This window comes from Xenopus laevis, chromosome 8L (genome assembly GCF_017654675.1).
Source record: "Xenopus laevis strain J_2021 chromosome 8L, Xenopus_laevis_v10.1, whole genome shotgun sequence".
In the NCBI taxonomy this organism is placed as follows: domain Eukaryota; kingdom Metazoa; phylum Chordata; class Amphibia; order Anura; family Pipidae; genus Xenopus; species Xenopus laevis.
The window spans coordinates 88956963-88984281 of record NC_054385.1 but is presented as its reverse complement, the minus strand read 5'-3'; the positions used below and the strand labels follow the sequence as shown (position 1 = coordinate 88984281).

The following is a 27319-nucleotide window of genomic DNA, read 5'->3' as shown; positions in this document are numbered from 1 at the left end:
CACAGTAATGACGTCACACAAATAAATGGATATTACTCTTTGTTAAGTTCATTCTAGTTACACGTATTTGTGCAAATTGCTGTTGCCCTCTGAGCAGAGGGTTCTACACTAGGCCCATTTAATGCTGATGTGAACTACAGGAAAGTAGGATTTCAAGCTGCTGGTTCCCTTAGTAACGGGTAGTGTCAGCAGATACTGATAATCATTTTTTTTTAAGACATATCTGCAGCCAGTGGGAAAAAAATTAAAATACCTCCATCCTCACACCCCACGCTGCAATGCATCTCTTCTGCAGCAATAAGAACATGGGCTGTGGATAGCTCCTTATATAATATACATGATTAGACACACAATATGGCAGCAGACACTCGCTGGGCCTTAAGATCAGCTACTTGCTTATCTATCTGCTTACAGACAGATGTGTAGTGTGAAGCACAACAACAAATCATACATTTAAATGTTTAAAAATAGCTGCAGATTAACATGTAAATGTGTCATTCATTATTAGGTTTTTGGGTAAGCTGGCATGTCCAGAGTTGGGAATGACTTTGATAAGTGCTGACAGAGTAAGTTCCTTCTTAGCAGAATAGAGACATTAGTATGTGGTGCCCCCTAGAGACTTTTTTTTGAGTACCATCATGGTGAGGTGCATTGGAAAGGGCAATTTTAAATGTTTTTGAGCTGGTTGAAAAGTAAGTCTTTGTAAAAGTTAAAAAAAAAGACTTTGCTGTCAGGTACATAACAATGTGGTATTTGCTTAAACTTAAAGACCTTTACACAACAGTCTTATTTACTGTCTTGTATCATATACCAACTATACTGGTTCCTTTGTTCCATGCAGAATGATTCATTCTCGTCTCGCTGGGCATCCCAAACAGGGATTTTCCACTTTTTTCAAACTATCATCTCCTCATTGTTTTTTCATGTATTTGCCTCCCCTATCTCAGGAATAAATCAAATATTTTCACTATTGTGGTTTGTTTTGCAAAATAAGCAGTACTCAGTCCTAGGAAAATCCCTTGGAGAGAAAAATACTTCTTGGTACTGCAGCCTTTAGGTCTCTTATACTGTTCATGTGTGAGTGCAATTGTAAAGACAGCTTGCAGAGGCACTAAAATCACATTCATTTACATATTCCTACTACAGGGGATACCTGAGAGTGCAAGCGCATGCTTTTCCTCTCACAAAATTGCTGTACAGTACAAGTCTGGTGCAACAGTGCATGTGTAAATTTGGTAAGTGGATGTGTTGTTTTTGTTGTGTTGCAGCAAGTCCTCAGGTCCGACTGGACTTACAAATAAATTAGAGATCTGCTTAAAGCTTTAATAGCTCAGTATTCTCTCTTTTCAATAACTAGGGCTTATGCTAATCATACTTTTTGCCTATTGTTTAAAGGAACAGTTCAGTGTAAAAATAAAAACTGGGTAAATATATAGGCTGTGCAAAATAAAAAATATTTCTAATATAGTCAGTTAGCCAAATATGTAATGTATAAAGACTGGAGTGAGCGGATGTCTAACATAACAGAACGAAACACAACTTCCTGCTTTTCAGCTCTCTAACTCTGAGCTAGTCAGTGACTATAAGGGGGGGCACATGGGATATAACAGTTCAGTGAGTTTGCCATTGCTCCTTAGCATTCAGCTCAGATTCAAAAGCGAAAGTTATGGCCCATGTGCCCCCCCCCTCAAGTCACTGATTGGTTATTGACTGGTAACCAATCAGTGGAATTGGTTATTGACTGGTAACCAATCAGTGGAAACCAAGAGAGCTGAAAAGCAGGAAGTAGTGTTCTGGCTATTATGTTAGACATCCAATCACTCCAGACTTTATACATTACGTTTTTGGCTAACTAACTATATTAGAAATATTTTTTTTTCTGCACAGCCTGTCTATTTACCCAGTTTTTATTTTTACACTGAACAATTCCTTTAAGCAACAATCTAAATTTTTTTGATATTTCTTAAGCTAAACAGGGCAAACAGAAAAATCAAACATACTCCATGTTCATACCCCCCAAATGTCCCGTTTTGAGCGGGATAGTCCCTCTTTTGACAGCTCAACTCGCAGTCCCTCATTTGTACTGGAAAGTCCCAATTTCTCTGCATTGAACAGCCAAAAAAAGATACATTGTTTCTAACTTAATTGGCTCTTGGCAGGGAGCCCAGAATACAGACTTAAGATACATTTGTAACAGTTTTAGATAAGATAAAACTGTAATAAAACATAAAGACTACAGAAATGTGTTCAAACTTTCATAACAAATTGGAAGTGCTATTGCATGTCTTTGATTGGCTTAAGTTAGCCATCCAAAGGGAGATCCGCTTATTTGGCGATGTAGCCAAACAAATGGATCTCTCCCCGATATGCCCACATTAAGGTGGGCGATATTGGGCTGATCCGATCGTGGACCCTATGGCCCAATGATCGGATCAGAATGGAGGCAATACGAGCGGTCGGATTGCGGGACCACATCAACAAACAGATGTTGCCGGCATCCGACGGGATTTCTAACCCTGCCTGATCGTTATCTGGCCGATTTTCGGCCAGATATCTATTGGTGAAGGCAGTCGGAGGACCCAACACACGGGCCAATAATCTGCCAACTCGTTCTGTCTGCAGCTTTTATCTCCCCATGTATGGGGGGCCTTACACGATTCAACCAACTAAATTAATGACATGCACAGTAAAGGGGTGTATGCAGTAGCGGTGCATCGCTGTGTGCAGGACAGACAAAGTGCAGCTGCAGAGGTAGATATCTCCAAAATGCTCAACTTTTTAGAATGAATGAATTAGAAAAATAACAATGGCACTGGCTCTTCAAATTTGACCATTTTTGCAAAGGTAAACATTCCCTTTAACCACTGCACTGACTTTTACAATCATTTAAAACTTGTCAGCATACAGTGCTTTCCACCAAAAGTAGCATGTACAATAGCCCCAGATATCTCAACAGAACTGAGCAAAGGTTTCTGCATACCCGTCAGCAGATTCTTGTTATTAATTTACACTGTCAATATCTTTTGACAAATGCTTCAGAAAATTTCCCTGGCACATTCTCAGATTCAACATTCTTTTAACATATATAATATATCACTTAGTATCGCTCAAAGGGCCGCTATACTTTCATTTTATTTTCCTTTTGCATTTGTCTAGTGAACATATTATAAGATGATACAAAAGTGTAATTATATTGCTTTCTGCTTTTTCCTCCCACTGCAGTGTTACTCACTGACTTATAGTTGCTCAGACTGCGCTTTAAGTCAGACTGGCAGACTGTCCCCAATCTTTTATGTCATTGCCCACAGCCTTCGTGTAGCATTTTAATCCTCTTGCAATAAGCCAGCAGGAGCATTCGTCTAACACAGATTAGGTATGGGCCAGTTGAAAAGTGGTTTGGTATACTCCATGTATGGCTAAAAAACGAAGAACCCCCTGTTTGCTCATAGATATCAACCATAAGCTTGAAGACACACGGAGTTACTAGTAGCAGCCACGGCTAAAAAAATAGACATAATAATATACTGATAATTGCCTCTACGTGAGTTTAAGCAGAGGCATTTATCAATATTATACATAGGAAAGGGACTGGACACACAACCATATCATACAACATAGGAAAGGGACTGGAGAGCCTTCAGTATGAAAAAAATTTAGTTTTTATTGAAGCTTCAATAAAAACGACATTTATTTCATACTGAAGGCTCTCCAGTCCCTTTCCTAAATTGTATGATATGGTTGTGGAGATGGCTACTCCAGCAAACTTTTGAAGAGCCTACACTAACTAGGGTTGCCACCTTTTCTGGAAAAAAATACCGGCCTTCCTATATATTCCTATATGTTTATAGATTCCTATATATTTTTCTTTTTTCCCTATTAATAACATTGGGATCAACCATAATTTTTACCGGCCAGGCCAGTAAAATACTGGCCAGGTGGCAACCCTAACACTAACGGAAGGTGGAGGATTGACAAAGGAAACTACAAAGTGAAGTTATCAGTATTGTCTATTATTCTGGCACTTTGTAGCCGTAACAAGTAGCTCCATGTGTCTTCACCCTAAGGCTATGTTAGCATTAGTATTCTGCTGTATTAGCCGCTGTTCACCAGCTATCCTAAGGGGCTCAAATCAATAGATTGGTGGTGCGCTGCCAGTTGGCTTATCAGACCAAAACACTTTTTTTTGCCATTCCCTGCAAAAGGAATTCTTGTAAAGCAGACCAGGAGTGCACCTAAGACTTTCATTTACACAACCAGGGCAGTATGATGATTAGATTCCCACTTGCAGACTGGTTTCACCCTTACTACTCTGCTTCCAAACAAAGGCAGCTGTAGACTGGCAATCCACATGGGGTCAAGAAACAGCCAATCACAGCCCTTGTTTAGCACCCTCAAGAATTTTGTTTCTCCTCAAAACTTTCTAAATATGGATCATGGGGACTTCTGCTCAGTTCTGTAAATCGTGATTTTTATGGTGTAGTTTTTTTTTCTAAATTACACTGTTTACACTGCAAATAATTCACTCTACAATAGAAAATTTAATTCCTGAACCAGCAAGTGTATTTATTTTTAATTTATAATATTGGTGTGTAGTCAGCCATCTTAGGTCATTTTGCCTGGTCATGTGCTTTCAGAAAGAGCCAGAACTTCATGATGGAACTACTTTCTGGCAGGCTGTTGCTTCTCCAACTAAATGTAACTGAATGTGTCTCAGTGGGACCTGGATTTTACTATTGAGCGCTGTTCTTAGATCTACCAGATAGCTGTTAGCTTGTGTTAGGGAGCTGCTATCTGGTTACCTTCCCATTGTTCTTTTGTTTGGCTGCTGGGGGGAAAGGAAAGGGGGTGATAGCACTCCCAACTTGCAGTACAGCAGTAAAGAGTGACTGAAGTTTTTCAGAGCACAAGTCACATGACTGGCGGCAGCTGGGAAACTGACAATATCTCTGTTTCCACTTTTGAGAAGCTGATTTCAGTGCAGAATTCTGCTGGATCAGCACTATTAACTGTTGCGTTTTTAAAAAAACATGTTTCTGAAGTATCCCTTTAAATAGAAAGCCTGAACACTTAATTAATTTTGAAGGCTAGGGGCATCATGGTGTTATGGTACATGAATAAAAGCTTATCCATCAATATATATATATGCTACATACACAAAGCCTCTTACCATGTCCTTCAGGGAATGACTTGCTTGCACATAGACTGAAACCTTCTGTAAAACAAGAAAAGGATATTACATAACATATTTAAGGGCATATTACTTGGAATAGATTCAAGTGTTTACTCTCCAGTATACCTAGTCACTGTTGATATTATAAAGGCAGCTCAAATATGTACTAAATATCAGGTATTTCATAATACTGTATCATATGCCAGATATATCATTATACCGTGACATCTGTCAGATATATCAGTATTTAATATGCACAGTTCCTCCAAGTAAAACCCCAGAAGCCTCAGATGCTTGCATATCCTGCTTTATGGGACTTTTGATGTGGCATTAAAATAGAAACACAAAAAAAAACGTTTTGCTTTCTTTTCTTTTTTTTAGTTTTATAAGGAAGGAATTGATTGCATCAAAACTTTTCTTTTTTAAAAGATACAGATACAGAGTAGAAAATGATTATATTTTCACATGCAGACTCATTACGGAGCTCAAGCCTGAAAGCTGAACCATGAACTTCTTATACATGGAAAGAAAAACATATATGTGCACCTCTTTATATACAGACAGATACAAGTTTAGGGAGGTACTTCTGCCTTGAGTTTTAAAAATAAAAATTTAAATTATTTTAAAAAGTCAAAAATGTAAAGCACCTTTCCCTAACTGATGACCACCCTCATTTGCTTTTCTGTGACCTGGCCACATGTAGGACTGGATAAATCTACAATCATTTGATTAATGTGGTCAATTTTGCAACTTCTAATATATTATAAAATGTCCTAGTCTTAGCAACTTTTAGTTAGCCTTCATTTTTTTTTAGTTATTTGCCTCCCTGTCTGCCTCTCCTCTTCCCAGCTTTCAAATTTGAGCTACCAAATCTGGCACTAAAAATAATATTACAATGTGAGGCTACAATTTTATTTTACTGTTATTTTGTTTTTCCTATTACTTATCTTTCTATTGAGGCCTCTCCTATTCATTTTCAGTCTCTCATTCACTGCACTGCCTGTGTACTAAAGTAAATTGGACCCTAGCAACCGGATAGCTGCTGAAATTCCAAAACAGAGAGCTGCTCAATAAAAAGCTAAATGGTTCAAAACACATAAAAATTATGGACAACTTGCAAATTGTCTTAAAATGTCACTGTCTACATCACTATAAAGGTTAATTTAAATATGAACTACCCCTTTACAGAGTCGGGTCAGGTGCCCTAGGCAACCTGGCCGGTCACGATCCCGGCTGTGTTCGCGTTCAAGTGCAAAATGCAGCTCATGTGCAAAGCAAGAAACATTTCGCGCTTGCAAAACAACGAGCATGAGCGGAAGCATAAATAGCCAGGGCAATAGCACAGACGTGAAGAAAGAGGACCAGACACGGGGAAACGACAGAGGAGGTACGTGCCTGGCGCCCCCCCCCCCAGCTTTTGCGCCCTAGGCATGTGCCTATTCTGCCTATCTCTAGTTCCGGCCCTTTAAAGACTGCAAAAATGGAAAAGCAAGCATCAAGATAAATAACAAATGGGAACACATAATGTAAATAAACTGATTTAAAGAGTCCTGGTATGTCTTTATATGTTTAAATGCCATTGTTTTATGCACTTGACATTCCTTACTGTGAGTGATTAGCTTGCTGAACAGACCCAGGGTTTATTTCACTGAGAGTGAGTGGTTTATCAAAGCTTATCTTGATGCATTCTTCTTTTTTTCTGCTGTTATAAATTGAACAAGGAAGAAGTGGAAATTACACAATTTTAATCAGTTAATTCCTTTTATTCCTTGTCATAGTACATAGCCCCTTCTCCATTATGCTATAGGTAAAAATATATTGATTTTCCAGTATTGCAGCAGGAAATCTGGGAGGGAATATGTGTCCCACTGCATCAAGATTAACTTTGTGCATATATAGATATATTGACATGGACTCTGGAATACGGATGCCGGCATCATTCAGGAAACCCCAGACCAGATTTGTATTAGAATTAAATGAGTTGTGGAGGATTACGGGTTTACAAGGTGACTTGGCACAACTGGAGCCACCAAAAGATAAATCTTTATCATTTGCTCTCTAGTTACAGGAGGATAAATAGACTCTGCTTCTTTACCTTTATGTTACCTTGTTTCTAAAGTATTTCTTGTTATTTTTGATTTATCTCTCGTTTGACAAATCCATAATAAACCTAATAAACTGTTTAGTATTCAGAATTCAAATTCCCCTCAAAGACAGGCAAATATTTTCGAAACCCAGAGCTAGCACGTCTTCCGCAAGAGATACCCTTAAAATGATTTAGAAATAAGGTCCAGCACTGCACCTATGAGTTTAACCCATAATGGGGAAAGAATGTGTAACCTGGTCAGACTGACAAGCCAACGTACAAACCCTTCAAAAGAGAAACAGGAAACACTACCAGGACTACTGCACAATTTTAAAGAAATTTACCAAAAACAGTTATGGGGCCTATTATCCAGAATGCTTGGGACCTCTGGTTTTCTAGATAAGGGATCTTTCCATAATTTGGATCTCCATACATTGTCTACTTAAAATTAATGTAAACATTACACATTAATCCAGTATAAACGGCCTCTAATAAATTAATTATATCTTAGCACAATGTACTGTTTTATTATTACAGAGAAAAAGAAAATCAGTTTTAACAATCTGAATTATTTGATTAAAATGGAATCTATGGGAGATGGCCATTCCGAAATTTGGAGCTTTCTGGATAACGGGTTTCCAGATAACAGATCCTGTAACAGTATTTCAAAGTATCAAGAAAGCACAACACATACAAACAGTACTGACAAATCTATACACATTTAAACTACAGGCTGCATTTCATTGGCTGAAGTGATATAGCATAACATCCAGAACTAGTAACCAGCTGCAATTCAAGGGGGCCTTGTAACACTACTGTACCAGTTGCACAATCAAACCCTATACGGGCAGTAAAAAGGGCAGAACAAAAGACATCCTAAAAGGGCAGTAGACCACTTTGTTCAACATTAGTGCAATGAATAGGGCGTGTGCTAAACTTGTTGTTTTAATTAGGAATAATGTGTAGTATTTGTTATTTCTTGCACTGAACAGTGTAAAATATGAAACTGAAAGTAAAGTCACATTTTGTTTGCAAAAGCACAATCACAACAAATCAGTTGCCCGCTGAGATGTCTATCTAGCTAGCTATATATATATATATATATATATATATATATATATATATATATATATATATATCGCTTCCTTCCCTCAACTGCAACCTGTAATATTGTGAGATAAGAAGCAACTCATTAACCCGAGGCCTCCCAGTGAACTGCTTTGTTTTCATTGTCTCATAAGGATCAGGAAGCAGAATGTGTCTTCACCTTCCATTTCAGATGTTGTCCTGTTTAGGGCAAAAAATAACCCAACAAAAAAAAAACACATTACATAATTAAAACAAAAGGCAAAAGGTATCCGTACTAATTGCACTCATGTTTAAAAAAAGGCCTATACTGTGTCTAATAGCTGTATTTTATTAAATTACAGATAAATGATGAAATACCTTGCCACTGTCAAACATCACCGTATCCTGGGAGCATGGAACTCTCTGTTCATTCCAGTTTGAAGCATTCTCAAAGTTGGTACTGGGGATCCACTGTTTGTACACTGCATTGGTTGATCCCACTGTGAACAAAATTATTCAGAACCGCGTCATCAGTAGGTGTCTTGTTGGGTAACCTAATAAAATGCACTAAGTTTGCACAAGATTGAGAAATCCAAAAGCAACCAAGCATCGGTTTGTTTGTTTGTTTTCAATTATGTGACCAATAAGTGCTACCTTAAAAGAACAGTAACAGCAAAAAAAGAGTAATTTAAAGTAATGAATATACAGTATCATGCATTGTTGTCATGCACTGGTAAAACTGATGTGTTTGCTTCAGAAACACTACTATAGTTCATATAAACAAGCTGCTGAGTAGCAATGGCATTATATTTTTATTACGTTAAAACATTTTTTTGATGTTACTGTTCCTTTAAGGCTGGCTGCTAAAAGTTACCAGACCTGGAACTCTTTATCTTTACACTCTCCTATTGCATCTTCAACTTTGATATTTGTTTGGCTGTTTGATAAGGTAAGGGACACCATCAGCAGATAGACATTTGCATGTAAAACTAGAGAAACTTAGAATAAAAGTGGTGAACATTGAAAATAAATAACACAAAAAAATCAAGACCAACTGCACACAGACTTAGAATGCCCCTAAGTTAAAGTATAGGGAAAGTGCCCCTAAAAAACACGAAAACAATACAGTTTCTGGGTGATATGGTATTATATCTTGAATGTGCAGCAGCAATGAAGATAATGAACAGTACAAGAGTATGAATTTTCTCTGATAGTTTGATCATTGTGGTATATCATTTTTAACTCCACGCAGAATAAGGCTGCCTGAGTAGTGAATCCTTTTCAAGCTTCTTGTTGCCGCCTGACTCATTTGTTCAGGTGCCACAGTGAGTCAATAACATTATTATCTGATTATTATTTGTCTATTGTAAGCAAATTAGTCTGTTTGGCTGCGCTTCCTGCAATGACACAGGCAAATCATTCCAAAGTTACTTGCTGCTTGGACTGGCCAAGAACAGAAGGGTGTATGAATCCAACACAAAGGCTTGTCTGTCTGGCATAGACCTGCTACTGTTCATTCAGCACACTCCCTAACAGCCTGTGACAGCAGGTATTGGCCCAGTTCTGAACATTGCAGTAACGTGGCTTCAAGGAGCAGTTAATGTAATTTATTGAAGTGTAATATACAGTCAATTTACAGTATGTAAAAGCACATTACTGTGTTATTAGTATTGCACAGATTTATTTAGAATAGGAGTTCTTAACCTATGGGTGAGATACAAAATGGATTTCCTTGCTGTTTGGGATTCCAATGGTCTGCTTCAACTAGAAAATATACACCTCCGTTTTTGACTTCCAAAAATAAATGTAAACATATGTTGTCAGCTCGAAAAAGTCAATGTCAGAAAAGTTGACAAAATCTTTCCTCTAAAAATTAGAGTTTTCCCCCTAGGCCCCCTAGAGTCCATCACTTCACAATGGAACAAGGTCAGGGAGGGGTTGGATGACAATGTAAGGTCAAGGGGGGTTGGGAAATGATTCAAATGAAATGGAATTATGTTTGTCTTGTGTTTACATTTATTTTGGAAGTCAAAAGTCTATATTATTAAATTTAAAGAGGACCATGGGACCATGAGGACTGCAAGTCCAGGAGTCTGTCACTTCACAATGAAACATTAATGGAGGGTGTTGCATGACTCTGCCAGTCCATGAAATGGTTCTTTTGAGTCAGAGATAGATTGTCATGGTTTCTTTCTAATCTGTGGAATCTGGTATGCCTGTGTCCCAAAAAAAAAAAATATTTGTGGAAGTTCAGATAGTGTTTATGCACTTTTTTACCTAAGCTCCTTTGCAGGTCAAAGGGGGAACTAATTGCTATTTGGCTCTTAAAGTTACTAGGTGTGTTTTTGGCCACCCCTGGTAACTAATGGGCTTCTGTTGCCTGAGGCAAGTTTCCCAACTTATCTCATGGCAGTAGTGCCCCCATTAAGGGCTAGTCCACACGGGGAGATAGCCACGCGTTTGTGGAATAGCCCTAAAGGAAAACTATACCCCCCTTAGCCTACAATGTAGGTCTCTATAAAAAATATTGGATAATGTGTAAAACCCTGCTTCATCTAAATAAACCATTTTCATAAAAATATTCTTTTTTGGTAGTATGTGCCATTGGGTAATCCTAAATAGAAAATTGCCATTTTAAAAAATATGGGCTGCCCAGTGGGATCATAGTGTGCCTGTGTGCTGAAGGGGTTAGCAATAGACATGTACTGGCACAGTGATGCGCCACTCTCCCATACTTCTTTAAGGCTGAAGGTGCAATAGACATAATGACGTGCCAGTACAGTAAAGTAAAGAAATATGCAATGCGGTGCATCACTACGTGCCAGTACTTATCTATTACTAACACCTACAGCACACAGGCAGCAGTATAGACCAAGTGGCAGATCATTTCACTAATGTGCCCAAATATTATTGCTATGGCTATAAAGAATGTCAGGCTGAATGGTTGGGCCACACACATTTTCACCTCACCAAATCTGGCCCTCGTTGCAAAAAGTTTGGACACCCCTGCTTTAAAAAGTCATCTTTACAGTCATGTTTACAGCAGCACTGTACAGCTCTATAGACTTCAAACTATGCCTTTTTAAAACAAGACAGGGAATCGGTGCAATAAATAGAACATAAATACAGGAGATGTGGGCATATCAGGGAGAGATACGCTTGTTTGGCAACATCTCACATCTCTACGTGTATGGCCACCTTAAGGACTGAAGACGGTGCATTCATGTAAGAATAAATCAGCCCCGTGAAGACTTTATGCTGGGTTTTTCCTCTCTCTCTCTAAGACACAGTATGTGTCACAAAAGATCCTGTTCATCAAGATCTGAGTAACATCCTCATGGCAAGCTCTGGATTACTACTGTTTACATTTTTCATGAATGGACAGGAAATGTATCTAACCTATAAAGGTCTTTACATATTCTGCCTTTCCCTGGCTCTCTTTCCCAAAATCTGCCAGGAATTGGGAGGTATCACAGATGGTCATTGTTTGTCATCCTGGTTTTTCCTTTTGACCTGTAAACTGTTACATCACTCAGAATTATTAACATTAACATTTATTTATAAAGCACCAGCATATTTCGCAGAATGGTGTGTGTCCACATTTAGTCTTATTTGCTATTTTACTTTCAAAAAAATGTCTTTAGGTGACCTAGCAGCAAGGTAGGGTCTTGATATTGTGTGGGGTACGGCTCTTATTTAAAGGAGAAGGAAAGCTACAGAGGCATTTTATTGCCAATAGATTAGCTGCAATAGTGCAAGCTAGAATGCTATATTTATTCTGTAGAATGTTTTACCATACCTGAGTAAAAAGCTCTAGAAACTCTCTGTATGTTTAGAATAGGAGCTGCAGTGTTAATGTGGTGTGACATCACTTCCTGCCTTAGTCTCTCCCTGCTCTGGGCTCAGATTACAGTAGAGAAGGGAGAGAGGAGCAAACTGAGCATGCTCTTGCCCAGGGCAATGAGGTTTAAGCTGAAGGCAGGAAGTCTGATACAGAAGCCCATGTGTACACAATAGAAGGAAAGAAATGCAGTGTTTCTTTTGACTGGGGACTCAGAGCAGCACTACTTTGAGGGTTTACTGGTATACTTAGGTGGACCTTTCTGATAAGGCTTAGTTAGTTTTAACCTTTCCTTCTCCTTTAAGTCTAGAGGACATTAGTACTGCTCCAAACATTGGTTGCAGGCAGCCATTGACTTAATGGCAAGTTTGTATCGCTGCTCACATTGGATGGATTTCAGCTAAATGCTTGTGTGCCATTCAGAGACAAAAATCTGACCCCATGAAAAAAGTGATTGTATTAAACCAGTATTTCCTATGCAAATAACCCCGCATGGCACTAAACAGACCTATTTTAATAGGTGGGATTACATGAAGAAAATAGATAGTATAGTATAATTAAAGGCTATTACAATTTGCTTAATGTATGTTGTTTGCTGAAAAGGTAACAGAAGGGAGGTACTGTACAGTGGCAAGGCTTGCTTCTAAAATACAACTGAGATCAGCAGGGGGGCTTGCTTCTAACTGGAGGAAAAGACTTTGGTTCTTTAACAGAGACTCTGCAGAAAGGATTGTGTGGGGACATTTCCCATTTGTGCTGTCTCATATTATTTGTTTATGCAAACATCAGGATGGGCAGGTAGCTCCAGACTTCTCTGGCTACATATGCGCTAGACTTTTCATGAAATAGTAGGAGAGTTTTCACAATAAAAAATTTCTAGAATTCCCCTGAGCTAATTCTCATGCCCCGGTTAAAAAAAGCTCTTTAGGAAACAGGAAAAAATCATCTACCAAATATTTCACCCTTTAGTTATCATAGCCCATAGGGTCAATGCAAATAAAGGCACAGCACATTTACATATTCCCTTTTTTTGACATTTCAGAAGTCCTGGCTTAAAATGTAAACTGCAACATTAAATAGCAGCGAGTGTTGGACTTTTTGAATTCAACATGTCTCCACCTATGGTCATTTAAAGGAACAGTAACACCAAAAAATGAAAGTGTTTTAAAGTAATGAAAATATCATGTACTGTTGCCCTGCACTGGTAAAACTGTTCTGTTTGCTTCAGAAACACTATTATAGTTCATATAAACAAGCTGCTGTGTAGCAATGGCGGAAATTGAAAAACGGCTATATGGCACAGGTTAACTAATGGATAATAGAGAACACCATTAGACAGACAGAGCTTATCTGCTACCTACTGTGTAATCTGAGCCTTTTCTCTTTTGAATGGCTGCCCCCATTGCTACACAGCAGCTTATTTATATAAACAATAATAGTGTTTCTTAAGCAAACACAGCAGTTTTACCAATGCAGGGCAACACTACATTATATTTTCATTACTTTAAAACACTTTTATTTTTTGATGTTACTGTTCCTTTAAGCAATTTTGGCATTGCAGCCGTATGTCACTCTGATCCCTCTCTGTAGCGACTGACACCAGAGTCAGCTGTGTCCTATATTAACCCATCTCCTGCATCACTTTCTTGTCTGAGCATTAGGTCTGGTAGCTTGAGCATGAGTCCCTAGATCTTTTAGGTCTTGCCTTGTACCTGATTCAGTCCTCTTCTTGCTCCAGTCCTGTTCCAGTCCTACCTTTTCCTATTTCTACGCCCACTCCTGCCTTGTCCTGCCTCTACTCAATAACAGTTCCTTGCTTTAAAGGAATACTGTCATGGGGAAAAAAATGAATCAGTTAATAGTGCTGCTCCAGCAGAATTCTGCACTGAAATCCATTTCTCAAAAGAGCAAACAGATTTTTTTATATTCGATTTTGAAATCTGACATGGGGCTAGACATTTTGTCAATTTCCCAGCTGCCCCATGTCATGTGACTTGTGCCTGCACTTTAGGAGAGAATGCTTTCTGGCAGGCTGCTGTTTTTCCTTCTCAAAGTAACTGAATGTGTCTCAGTGGGACATGGGTTTTTACTATTGAGTGCTGTTCTTAGATCTACCAGGCAGCTGTTATCTTGTGTTAGGGAGCTGCTATCTGGTTACCTTCCCATTGCTCTTTTGTTTGGCTGCTGAGGGGGAAAAAGGGAGGGGGTGATAATCACTCCAACTTGCAGTACAGCAGTAAAGAGTGATTGAAGTTTATCAGAGCACAAGTGACATGACATGGGGCAGCTGGGAAATTGACAAAATGTCTAGCCCCATGTCAGATTTCAAAATTGAATATAAAAAAATCTGTTTGCTCTTTTGAGAAATTAATTTCAGTGCAGAATTCTGCTGAAGCAGCACTATTAACTAATTCATTTTGAAAACATTTTTTTTCCCATGACAGTATCCCTTTAAGGACTCCTCTTTTCAGTGGGGATATTCCCTAAATCCCTTAAACAATCTTGGGTGTTTTCTTCAGGTATGTCCCCGCCATCACTACAGAAAGTGGTATTTGTTACCGTAGGTGGTCTGGTCAGGCCTAAACAACTCCCCACAGGCCCAATAACTGACTGTCTATGGCAGGGATCCCCAATTTTTTTACCCCGTGAGCCAGATTCAAATATAAAAAGAGTTGGGGAGAAACACAGCGTACAGGAGGTTCTATTTGGTACTGCACCTTTTTTTTGCAACTAAACTTGCCTGCAAACCAGGAATTCAAAAAAAAAAATAATCACCTGCTTTGAGGCCACTGGGAGCAACATTCAAGGGGTTAATGGATGGGCAACAGGTTGCTCATGAACGACTGGCTGGGGATCACTGGTCTATGGCATCTAACAGCAGCCCCTCTGGCATTTGCTGTGCCACAGATTGTCAGTCCGGCCTGTTTCTATCAAGGTTTTATACAGTAAATCATAGTTAAATCTCCCTGTGGCCACTTATAGATTTAATACACATAAATACAAGTGCATTATTCCCTAGGGGGTGGGAGAGATTGTAACATTTCTCCCAAATCTACTTGTCAAATATAGCAAAGGCATAAACACAGAAAAATTGAAGTAAATTGCCCCTATTGAGTGCTTTGTTTATTTCTTCTTTTATTGTCTTCTTGCTGCCTTACTCTGTAACCAATTGGCAACATATTCATTGTACTTTTTCATTTTTGTTTTTCCGTACATTTCCATACACCCACACATAATTGCACAGAAACTCATAAACGAATACTTACAAGGTACTCATACAGTGACAAAATCCTTGGCCAAAAAATAGAACTGCGTCAATGTATTATCCAATAACCAAGACCTCTACTGAGTTTATTCATTAAAGAAGGTTTTCCACCAAAAACTATTTTATGCATAATAACAAAGTTATTATAAGAAACTTTCCAATATACATTAATGGTGCATTTTCACCGGTTTTAAAGATCTTTGTAAATGTTATTGCTGTTGAAAGCAGTATCTATTTGACTGTTTATATTCTCTGCAATACTGGTTCTGACTCCTGAAATAATATAGCAGAAGCTAGCTGATTAACAAACCTGGAGGAGAACTGAATACGTGAACCCCTGCTTTTCCCCATCTGTCACCGTTCAGATATTCTTTATACAGAGGCTGCTCAGCGGGCTGCTGATTTTTTTTGACTGCTAACAGGGATCAGGAAGTAGAATGTGACTTTACTTTCAGTTTCAGAATTTGCCACGTTTAGTGCACATACCATACATATTTTCTAGGCAAAAAGTATGGGTTGCTGGTTTTCTCAATAACATACTGTATAACATAGGATTCCACTTGGGCATACATTCAGATCAGGACAGTTGGGCAGGCCTGTTGGTGGGCCCCCTACATGGAAAAATAAGCTGCTGACTTGATCTAAAAGGGCTGAAATAGCAGCATAAGTCTGGCCCTGTCTTGCCATTGTAAGCTACATAAACACTTGTTGGTGTCATAACAGTCCTATTGTTTTTATGTTTGTGTTGATTAAAAGCCCTAACTAATGCTGATCCAAAGTACAGCAAGACCATTTATTCAGAAAACCCAGGATCCCCCCAAAAAAACCAGCCTGTACAATGTTGAAAATATGGCCTATGTACTTAATGGGCCTAATAGTTTATATGTAGAATGTAATGAGAGGGATCTCATTGCAATGGCCCAAATATATGCAGAAGAAGAAACATCAACAAGGTATATAGCTTATCATGTAAGATGGAGATGTTGCAGCTAAACAGCAAGTATTATTCCCCTTAATATGATTTATATATAAAGGAATGAAGCTAAAAGCTGTATCGAGTTTATTACAAAGTTAGGACGTTTCCCCAGATGGAATAGAAATCAGTCAGTTGTAGTTTATCTTACAAATAAATGAAGACTTATATAATCTCATTCATATATATATATATATATATATATATATATATATATATATATATATATATATATATATATATATATATATATTTTACACCCAAAAATATGTGCTCCTCTTAGTTCCAAGTCAAAATCATTTGTAGTTGCTGGCCCCTGTGTCAGAAAATGTACTTACTGAAGATCAGAAGAGGCAGAAATAAGTATTTTGTCTCCATTATTTACTGCAGTTCCTCGCAATAGCTCAGCCAGTCCTGTTGCCCTTTAAACTGTGCTGGGTCAGGTGATAGAAAAGTTGCAAGCCAGACAAGAACACGGCACCTTCACATACAAGCAGCCTACTTCCAGCTCTTTCCTTGGAAGATTTCATTCCAAAGCTTTTTTTTTTCATGGTCATAAAGTCCAACTGGTGAATTAACATATTTAGAAGTGACTGGCTGCTGTAATGGTGCATTGACTGGTCTATTCCTACTGCAGAAATCAGTGGAGCATGGGGAGGATTGCAGAGGAGCAATAGTCAAAGCCCAGGTTATTAATTGTGCTGGTTGTATACATTAACAGTGCCTCGACCAAAGCATTATGTTATATTTTAAAGAATAACATTTTTATATTTTAAGACAGTACGTTTAAGCTCTTACACACAAACATTTTAAACTGCTTTGTTATGTGTTCTGCCACACACGAGAAGTAGTAAACTGTCCCCACTCTTCTTTGTGGCCACTGTACTGACTGGTGCATCATGAAATACTCAATGCAGATACCATTTACAGGTATGGGATCCGTTATCCGAAAACCGGTTATCCAAAAAGCCCTGAATGGCTGGAAGGCCATCTCCCATAGACTCGATTTTAATCAAATAATTAAAATGTTTAAAAATTATTTAAATTTTCTCTGTCATACTAAAACAGTAGCTTGTACTTGTTCCAAACCAAGATATAATTAATTATTATTGGAGGCAAAACCAGCCTATTGTTTTTTTTTTAAATATTTTAATGATTTTTAGTAGACTTTTAAGTTATAAAGAGCCAAGTTACGGAAAGGTCCGTTATCTGGACAATCTCAGGTCCCGAACATTCTGGATAAAAGGTCACATACGTATACAATTCTGTGTTCAGCATGTCAGTGCACTCCAGTGAGTCACACACAAATGCCATTATTAATGCACTCCTATAACATGGATATTGTACATGTATAGGACCTGTTATCCAGAATGCTTGGGACCTGTGGTATTCTGGATAAGGGTTCTTTCTATAAGTTTGATCTGTGTACCTAAAAATATTTTAAACATTAAATAAATCCAGTATGATTGTTTTGCTTCCAATAAAGATTAATTATATTTAAGTTAGGAACAAGTACAAGGTACTGTTTTATTTTTAAAGAGAAAAACGAAATCATTTTTAAAAACTGGAATTATTTGATTATAATGGCGTCTATGGGAGATGGCCCTTTTGTAATTTGGAGCTTTCTGGATAATGGGTTTCTGGATAATGGACCCCATACTATATATTGAAAGGAGTGTGCATATACAGTAGGACTTCCATTTTATGTTTTTCAGAGGACCAGGAAAAAATAGCATAAAATCCATGAAAAGCAACAAACGATATAAGAACAGGAGTCAGTTTTACTTGCTTTTACTGCTGATGACATGGGTTAAACAGTGCAGCATTTAGGGGCACATTTACTATGGGTCGAATTTCGAAGTTAAAAAACTTCGAAATTCGACCATCAAATTTGATACTTCAATAGTCTAAATATTTTTTCGATCCAAAACGGGCGTTTTCGATCGAAGTAAAAATCGTTTGATCGATCGATTAAATCCCATAGGCTAACATAGCAATTCAACAGGTTTAAGGTGGCGAAGTGTCGAAGTCGAAGTTTTTTAAAGAGACAGTACTTCGATTTTTGAATGGTCAAATATTTGAAGTTTTTTCAATTCAAATCGAATTTTGGCCTATTCGATGGTCAAAGTACCCAAAAATTACTTTGAAATTCAAAGTTATTTAATTCGAAAATTCACTTAGAATTCACTTCGACTCTTAGTAAATGTGCCCTGTTACACTATGGGGGGCATGTGCAAAGCCTCTCTAACACAACCTAAAGCAATGATTTGTGCATGGCTGTATGAGGTGCACACTAATTGGAATTGCCTATTTACTCACAGAACCATGGCAAAATAAACATCTCGTTAGTAATTTATATCTATATATATATTTTGTCTGGCAAGGTGCAGAGTTCAGCCAGACCCCAGGCAGAATTGCTCCCTGCTTGGGAACTAGGGGCCATACTCAGTTTTGTTTTTTTTAAGTATGAGGGATGTGACTAATGTCACTAATCTACACATGGGCTGCAGACCTAAGATACACATTCAAGGTAGTCAGATTGTAGTCACTGAAAAAACAGGAAATATCTTTAAATAGAAATCCCCTTGGCTTATAGCAACATGGAATAGCATGGGATGGATGTGACTGTATTTGGATCAGGAAAGAAGGGCCTATTGGGACTATTTGGAGGTATTCTAGAGAATATCCCAAATGGTTGCACTTTGTAACATTACAATTAAAAAGAAAAAGGATACAGTTTGTTTTAAATAGTTTAGTTATAAGGTTTCCAGGAGATCCTATGACTTATTTATTAGCAACTGCTTTGCCCCCTGCAATGGAAATTGTTGGTGTACACAGAAGGTAAATGTCAGTCTGCTGCTCCATTTCCAGTGGCTTCTGGGCAACATGTATTCTTAATTTTTCCAGGAAGGATCGAGATTAAAGAGATAGTGACACTGTCACTGTAAATGAGAAATTATTGATGCACCATTTGCTTTGTTTAACTGTCATTGCTCTGTGACTTTTTTCCTAGGGGTAACAACATTTACTAAGACTTAAACCCACATATGTAATAAAAGGCACTAAATTTGCACAGATGCAGGAACCACAAGCAACCAATAAGACGTTGGTCACCAGTAAATGCTTCCTGATGATTGGTTGCTCTGGGTTACTGCACCTGGATAAACTTACATTAAACAATTAAAATTTTATTTATAAATATTGGAACAATGCAGTGCAACACAGAAGTTGAAGGAACAGTAACATCAAAAAATAAAAAGTAATTTAAAGGAATGACAATATAATGTACTGGCATGTTTTCTTCACAAACACAACTATAGTTTATATCAGTGATCCCCAACCAGTAGCTCATGAGCAACATGTTGCTCCCCAACCCCTTGGATGTTGCTCCCAAGTGTCCTCAAAGCAGGAGCTTATTTTTGAATTCCAGGCTTGGAGGCAAGTTTTGGTTGTATTAAAACCAGTTGTACTGCCAAACAGAGTCTCAATGTAGGTTGACAATCCACATAGGGGCTACCAAGTGGCCAATTACAGCCCTTATTTGGCACCCCAAGAAAATTTTTCATGCTAGTGTTGCTCCCCAACTCCTTTTACTTCTGAATGTTGCTCACAGGTTCAAAAGGTTGGGGATCCCTGGTTTATATAAACAAGCTGCTGGGTAGCCATGGGGGCAGCCATTCAAGTGCAGGATACACAGTCAATAACAGATAAGCTCTGTAGAATCCCATTGTATGCAACAGAATTTATCTGATGTGTATCCTGTGCCTTTTCTCCTTTTTTGGCTTTGAATGGCTGCCCCCCATGGCTACACAGCAAATTATTTATATAAATTATAGTCGTCTTACTCAGTGAAAGACAGTTGGTACTGGCACATTATACTCAGTGGGAGACAGTGGGTCCTGGCACATTATACTCAGTGAAAGACAGTGGGTCCTGGCACATTATACTCAGTGAAAGACAGTGGGTCCTGGCACATTATACTCAGTGAAAGACAGTGGGTCCTGGCACATTATACTCAGTGGGAGACAGTGGGTCCTGGCACATTATACTCAGTGGGAGACAGTGGCACCTGGCACATTATACTTAGTGGGAGACAGTGGGTCCTGGCACATTATACTCAGTGGGAGACAGTGGGTCCTGGCACATTATACTCAGTGAAAGACAATGGGTCCTGGCACATTATACTCAGTGGGAGACAGTGGGTCCTGGCACATTATACTCAGTGGGAGACAGTGGGTCCTGGCACATTATACTCAGTGGGAGACAGTGGGTCCTGGCACATTATACTCAGTGAAAGACAGTGGGACCTGGCACATTATACTCAGTGGGAGACAGTGGGTCCTGGCACATTATACTCAGTGGGAGACAGTGGGTCCTGGCACATTATACTCAGTGAAAGACAGTGGGACCTGGCACATTATACTCAGTGGGAGACAGTGGGTCCTGGCACATTATATTCAGTGAGAGACAGTGGGTCCTGGCACATTATACTCAGTGGGAGACAGTGGGTCCTGGCACATTATACTCAGTGGGAGACAGTGGGTCCTGGCACATTATACTCAGTGAAAGACAGTGGGACCTGGCACATTATACTCAGTGGGAGACAGTGGGTCCTGGCACATTATACTCAGTGGGAGACAGTGGGTCCTGGCACATTATACTCAGTGAAAGACAGTGGGACCTGGCACATTATACTCAGTGGGAGACAGTGGGTCCTGGCACATTATACTCAGTGGGAGACAGTGGGTCCTGGCACATTATACTCAGTGAAAGACAGTGGGACCTGGCACATTATACTCAGTGGGAGACAGTGGGTCCTGGCACATTATACTCAGTGGGAGACAGTGGGTCCTGGCACATTATACTCAGTGAAAGACAGTGGGACCTGGCACATTATACTCAGTGGGAGACAGTGGGTCCTGGCACATTATATTCAGTGAGAGACAGTGGGTCCTGGCACATTATACTCAGTGGGAGACAGTGGGTCCTGGCACATTATACTCAGTGAAAGACAGTGGGACCTGGAACATTATACTTAGTGGTAAATTAAATGCTAATTTAAATATAAGAGCCTCAGGAAAAATGGTAGGTATAATAGAAGTCTGTTTCCATGAAAACAACAATGAAAAAAGTCAGAAAAACACAGCAAAAAAAAGGAAAAAGAACCTAAAAAAACCTTTAATACTTATTCAAGCTGGTGGAGAAGCTGCTGTTTATAATACCTGTGAGTTGAATGAAAGTTGCCAACATGGCCAGCTGGATATTCCAACTGCTTCATATCAGTCTCCCTTCTGCCATGCTGCCTTCAGTCTGTAAAGTTTTCCTAGCCACGCCTACTCTGAACCTGGTTGGTACATTTCACTGTCTGTAAAGTTAGTTGTTCTCTGATTGGACAAACCACATATATCCAATCAGAGTGCAACTGATCTCTTCAGCATCGCGGTTTGGAGGCGGACCTTAGCTACCAATCTGTGATTAAAGGAACAGGGCAGTCAGCAACGGAGCAGGTTTTATTTCTTTTTATTTTAGGGGGTCAGACAGGTTTGGGGAGGCTTAGTCTCCCCTAGCCTTATTGAAAATACGCCTATGCGTCTTTCTGAAGAACACATGCCAATTGTACCAGTGCAGGGCAACAGTACATTATATTTTCATTACTTTAAAACACTTTCATTTTTTGGTGTTACTGTTCCTTTAATCTTCCAAATCCAGGTGAAAGTAGAACAGAGCACTATCATTACATAGAGCAGAATGGCTTTTGGCACATTCAAACACTTTTTGATGAACTGACACAAGTATCAGCTCCAGGCCTGGATTCAGGCTTGGGCCAATGGGTCCTAGCGAGTGAGACTGGCGAGTCTTTCCGGAAATCCTGATCTGATATCAGTTCATTAAAAAAATACACCCCTGACAGTCAGGAACATTTTGATGAATTAGGAATATATCAAACTGCAGGGATTCTTTACAAGTTTTATCCAGGTTTGATAAAGTAGATTTGTGCAGACGTCCTGTGCCCAACACCTTCTGAAACTCTGCTCCTGTGGGAACTGCATGGCAATGCTAACAATGGCATTAACTTCTCAAGCTCCTCCTAAATGCAAAGGGTTTCATTTTCTTGTATCTGAGCAAATCTTTGCTTTGGAATGTGAGCAGAGATGGCAAATCCCATAGTCAGTGGAATGGGGCTGTTATTATATTGTGTATAACTCAGTCAGGGGATCTGCACATCTCCTTGTTGTGTTTTTTTTATTTGCACTTGAATATTGCTTTAATTCTCTTAAATACTGACTCCTACAGTAATGGAACTGATTAACTTACTTCAAGTGATATACTGATCGTAGCTTGGGGAGTGGGGAGAGTCGCTAAAGGTTCAGTCAGGGATAGGGAGTGTTTTGTGCACCTGCAAACAAGTCATGGGACAAATGTGTGGAGTAATATTGCATGTGTATATAGACAAGTATGTGTTTATTTGTATAGCTCCATGGTACAATGCTGTTTAACAGAGAAACCCTGTGATAAATCATGAACTATAATAAAAACTTCAAATTTCGAACTATTTTTTGGATACTTCGACCATCGAATAGTTTGACTTCGACACTTTGCCATCTTAAATCTGCCGAATTGCTAGGTTAGCCTATGGGGACCTCCTACAACCCATAGGCAACATTTGGCTAAGTCTTTAGAAGGAAAATCGTCCGATCTATGAAATCGTTTGAATTGTTTGATTCGAACGATTTCATCGTGCGATCGACTGAAAGCAGCCAAATTCGATACACAAAGACTTCAACTTCGACATACAAAGTCGAAGTAATCCAATTCAATGGTTTTTTCGACCCTTGATAAATCTGCCCCTAAATCTAAATAGATACTTCTTGAAGATTATATATATATATATATATATATATATATATATATATATATATATATATATATATATATATATATATATATATATATATATATATATATATATATATATATATATATATATATATATATATATATACACACACACACATATATATATATATACACACACACATATATATATATATACACACACATATATATATATATACACACACATATATATACACACACACACACACACACACACTTATTATTACCTATGCACACACATGCACACACATACACACACTGATACATGCCTGTATTTGCGACTTTTCTATAAATTTAACTATAAATAGAAATACAATCTGTATTTATTGAGTATGGCAAGGAATGCAAAGTCCTACTTGGGTTGGGCTAGCAAATGAATATCCATTTGCCTCCACATTGTTGCAGTTTCATCCCTTAGCAGCAGCCTTTGTTAAGAATGTGGGTTGGTAAAGGGATTTTGCTACCTTTAACCTGCTGACAAACTGCTAATGCAGTAAAGTTCTATTCCAGTGCTGTGGGACTTTTATGGAATTACTGTAACCTATACAGCAAGAATGTTTGTGCATATGACAGGAACTCGAGTAGTGTCCCATTAAATAGAAAATGAGGAAGAATCTTTGTTTTTTTGTAAAATCTCACACAGGACAGGATAAGGCCACCTTATAATAACTACAGGCAAATCTTTATTATATGCTCAGGGGTCAGGAGTATGTTTGCATAGTTTTTATTTTGTAAGGGTGTGACAGAATTCCTCTTTACTGGTGTTTTGTAAGATCTTATAGAAAGTGCTAGGAGGTATCAGAAAGCACCAGAACTGAAACAATGTGAATAAGGGCCCTAACAAGTCATGTATGACTCTGAATACAGAACACCTGGGACCAAGGCGTCACATTAATATAGCACTCTAGCACTTGTGACTTGATTTGTGGGAATAGTCTGTCAAACAATAAAATGTTTTTATATGACACAGTCATAAAGTATAACTGGGGTTTATAGGGTGTTTGTCCTGGGCCCATCGTTTCACGAGAGGGGATCAAGGCCACCAAGTTGCCAGGAGGTGAGGCTGTTTTTTTGTATGAGCTTGATAACTTTGCTTGAGAATCTGGGGACCATTATGGACTACCAGGGGGCTCCTGAGGGTTTAGAAAGGACCAAGGAAGAAGCTCATCTGGGACACAGGCAAGACAGCTGCTTGTCAAAAAGGAATAACTACGGGCAACCAAAGGCAGGGTTACCAAGACAAAGCAGAAGGTAGGAACCAGCACAGGTAGGGTCAAGAGGCAAACAGGACAAGTCACGAAGAACCTGATATAGGACAACATGACAGACTGTCAAAATTTCAAGAGACAGGAAATTTTAAAAATACTTACATTCCAATTCAGTCAATGGGTCAGGTCAGGCCGCATAGAAGCAGGGTCACAGATCATGGGTCAATGCCAGATCAGAAAATTAGCAGGAGGACCTACCACAGGCAGAATAACCAGCAGTGAAGAGACCAACAAAGTGGCAAAGTTACTGGTGTCAGTGGACCTTTAAGTTGGCCATATAAGTAACAATTACGATCTTTCCAAGAAAGAGCGTTCATTACAATATACACGTGTAGAGCTGAATTGTCAGATATAAAGGTAGAAACAATAGAATTCTACCTGTATCTGATGATTCAGCACAATGGCCGATGTTTGGGTGCCTTCAAAGACACCCAATCAAAATTTTCAGTCCAGACCGATCGTTGAGCTGACCAATGTTCAAGTCTTCTGCCAATATCGGTTGCCACTTTTCCCATCGTACATGTGATAAAACAAACTATTACTTGGGAGGGGAAAATGGCAACTATTATGTTATGGCTTAGTTGCTTCTTACTGCTTCAACAAACAGTATGTGCATGGTAACCTTTGCACCTTTCCCTTTGTGGTTTTTGATGTTGGGTAGCCAGACCTGCATTCCTTGGTAAGTGACCCCTACTGTGAGGGCAAAACCAGAACCCTCTGTAACTCAATACACATAGATGACCCCAAGAGCTGTGTACTGTCTGGATCCTACATTCAGAGTAAACAACTGGGCATGCTCACCAAATGGCACCCCATTGGCCAAACAGTAATAGCTGTGATTAGCACCATTATAATTCATGGTCAGATTGGTCCTTATAATGGCACGCCTGGCCTATCATCTGATTGGTCCTTGTGGAAGCTGCCTTTGTGGTTGGCAGAAGGACTCAAACCCTGTTCTGCATTTACGACAGGGGCTGTTCCCTTTCTGGCTTACAAAGGTGGCTGTTAAGAATTCCAATTTGTTAGTCTTTTTATACAAATGGAAGATCACAGAGACTGCCCAGCTGTAAACCATCACAGCTGTACCCACATGTTCCAGTGACCAGCAGTAGCAGTGACCAACCCTGGCATTATCCTCATGCAGACTCATTGAATGCAGGCTGGTGACCATCTAGACTCTGAGAAAAACCTGTTACGTGAAGTTGTCATGCTAAATAAAGAGCTCATTCCCTAAAAGGGGTTGTGTTTGTCCTACTCTAAACCCACATCCTCTCCCAGCTTTGCGCTTTAACAATACATGCACCGAATATCGTACGAAAATTAGTTTTGTAGGGTATTATCTGTGCGTCTATGGCCACCTTAACTTTGAAATGAGGTAGCATTCTTTATAATGGGTCAGAGAAAGATAGAGCCCCGGCAAATCTTGTCATTTATTTTAAATAACAAACACTCTGACCAAGTGTGATTATAGGGTGGCAGTGAGAATGATAAGAACGCAATCGTTTTATGTTCTATTCAAAGCAACTCTGATAAAGCACAACTGTGAATTTAGGAAAAGGATTACATACAGGTAACTGTTATTTAAAAAAACTGAATACAACCACAACCAAGAACTTCAGTTCAGACCAAACAAACCACACAAATAAAGTCTGAAAAAATGAATATACCACACCAGATATGCAGGTGTTAAACTGAAACAATTCAGAAAATGATGACCTTAAAGAATCCTCTATTTTTGCATATCAAGCACAACAACATTTTTAATCCTCAAACAAAAAATGCAGGTGGTTTTTGTGCACAACAAATAGATCCTTCTCAGTAAAAGGTAATTACACCACTGCAAAAAAGAATGCAAAAAAAAGAATGCAAAAAATAGGACTATGTCAATAGATATGCAGAGCACACCAATCCCTGTGGCACTGAAGGGTTAAGTAAACTGCTGGCCTCAATGATTTAACTAGAAAGGACTGAGTAGGACTGAGACCAGTAGGACTGAATTCTCCATTCAATATGGTTTCAATGTTGAGGTCTGTTTTAGTGGCAGGTCACACGGCAGTCCGATTATCATGCTTTGCTACAGAGAACAGTATATTTGTTAGAAGTGTAGTAATTGTAGTTGTAGATTGCCATGTAATAACTAATATAAGTATTTGAATGTCATGCAGGGGCTGGTTTTAGGATAAGGCAGAGGGAGGATATTTGCCCTGGCTCTCCATCACAGACCCAATGGTAAAGAGAACTGTTGACAAAGGTGCAACACTACTTATATTGTTGAAGAATTGTGAAGTATTTTTAGGTCATATATAAATCATGTCCAACATGCTGCCATTGGCTGTCTAAGGAATTCTGCGTGATGTATCTTAACAACAGCTAAAGGGTTGCTGCTTTGACATCCGAGACCCCAGGATTCAGGCAGATACCCGTGAGTAGTGGAAACCATTTATTTTGAGTAGGCGTTTTGTCATGTGGGATGGGAAAGGTGACACTGAAGGGTACATTTACTTGTTTTTATATGTGGTTTCATGATAAGCCCCTAATAATCGAGCAGTCGATTTAGTTGTAAAACAGCAATCTGGAAGGCAAAGAAAGGAAATGAAGAGTACATAGCGGCTGAGGCTAAGACTAACCCCAAAAAGTGTTTTAAGTACATTAATAGTAAAAATATGCAGGTTGAGAGTGTTGCTCCTTTAAATAATGGTACCAGTATGGTTGTAACAGATACAGAAAAGGTAAATGTGCTAAATCAGTTCT

General features: G+C 38.8%; 1 protein-coding gene across 1 annotated transcript in view; it reads right to left on the bottom strand.

Annotated features, from left to right (window-relative positions):
* Window positions 1–16796, bottom strand: part of amn.L (amnion associated transmembrane protein L homeolog) — a gene marked incomplete at its 5' end in the record, with an annotated part of 50399 nt that extends 33603 nt beyond the window's left edge. The window contains 3 exon segments of the mRNA NM_001092600.1: window positions 5168–5212; window positions 8703–8824; window positions 16742–16796. Coding sequence (NP_001086069.2) covers window positions 5168–5212; window positions 8703–8824; window positions 16742–16781 — 207 coding nt within the window.
* Window positions 16797–27319: the final 10523 nt, after the last annotated feature.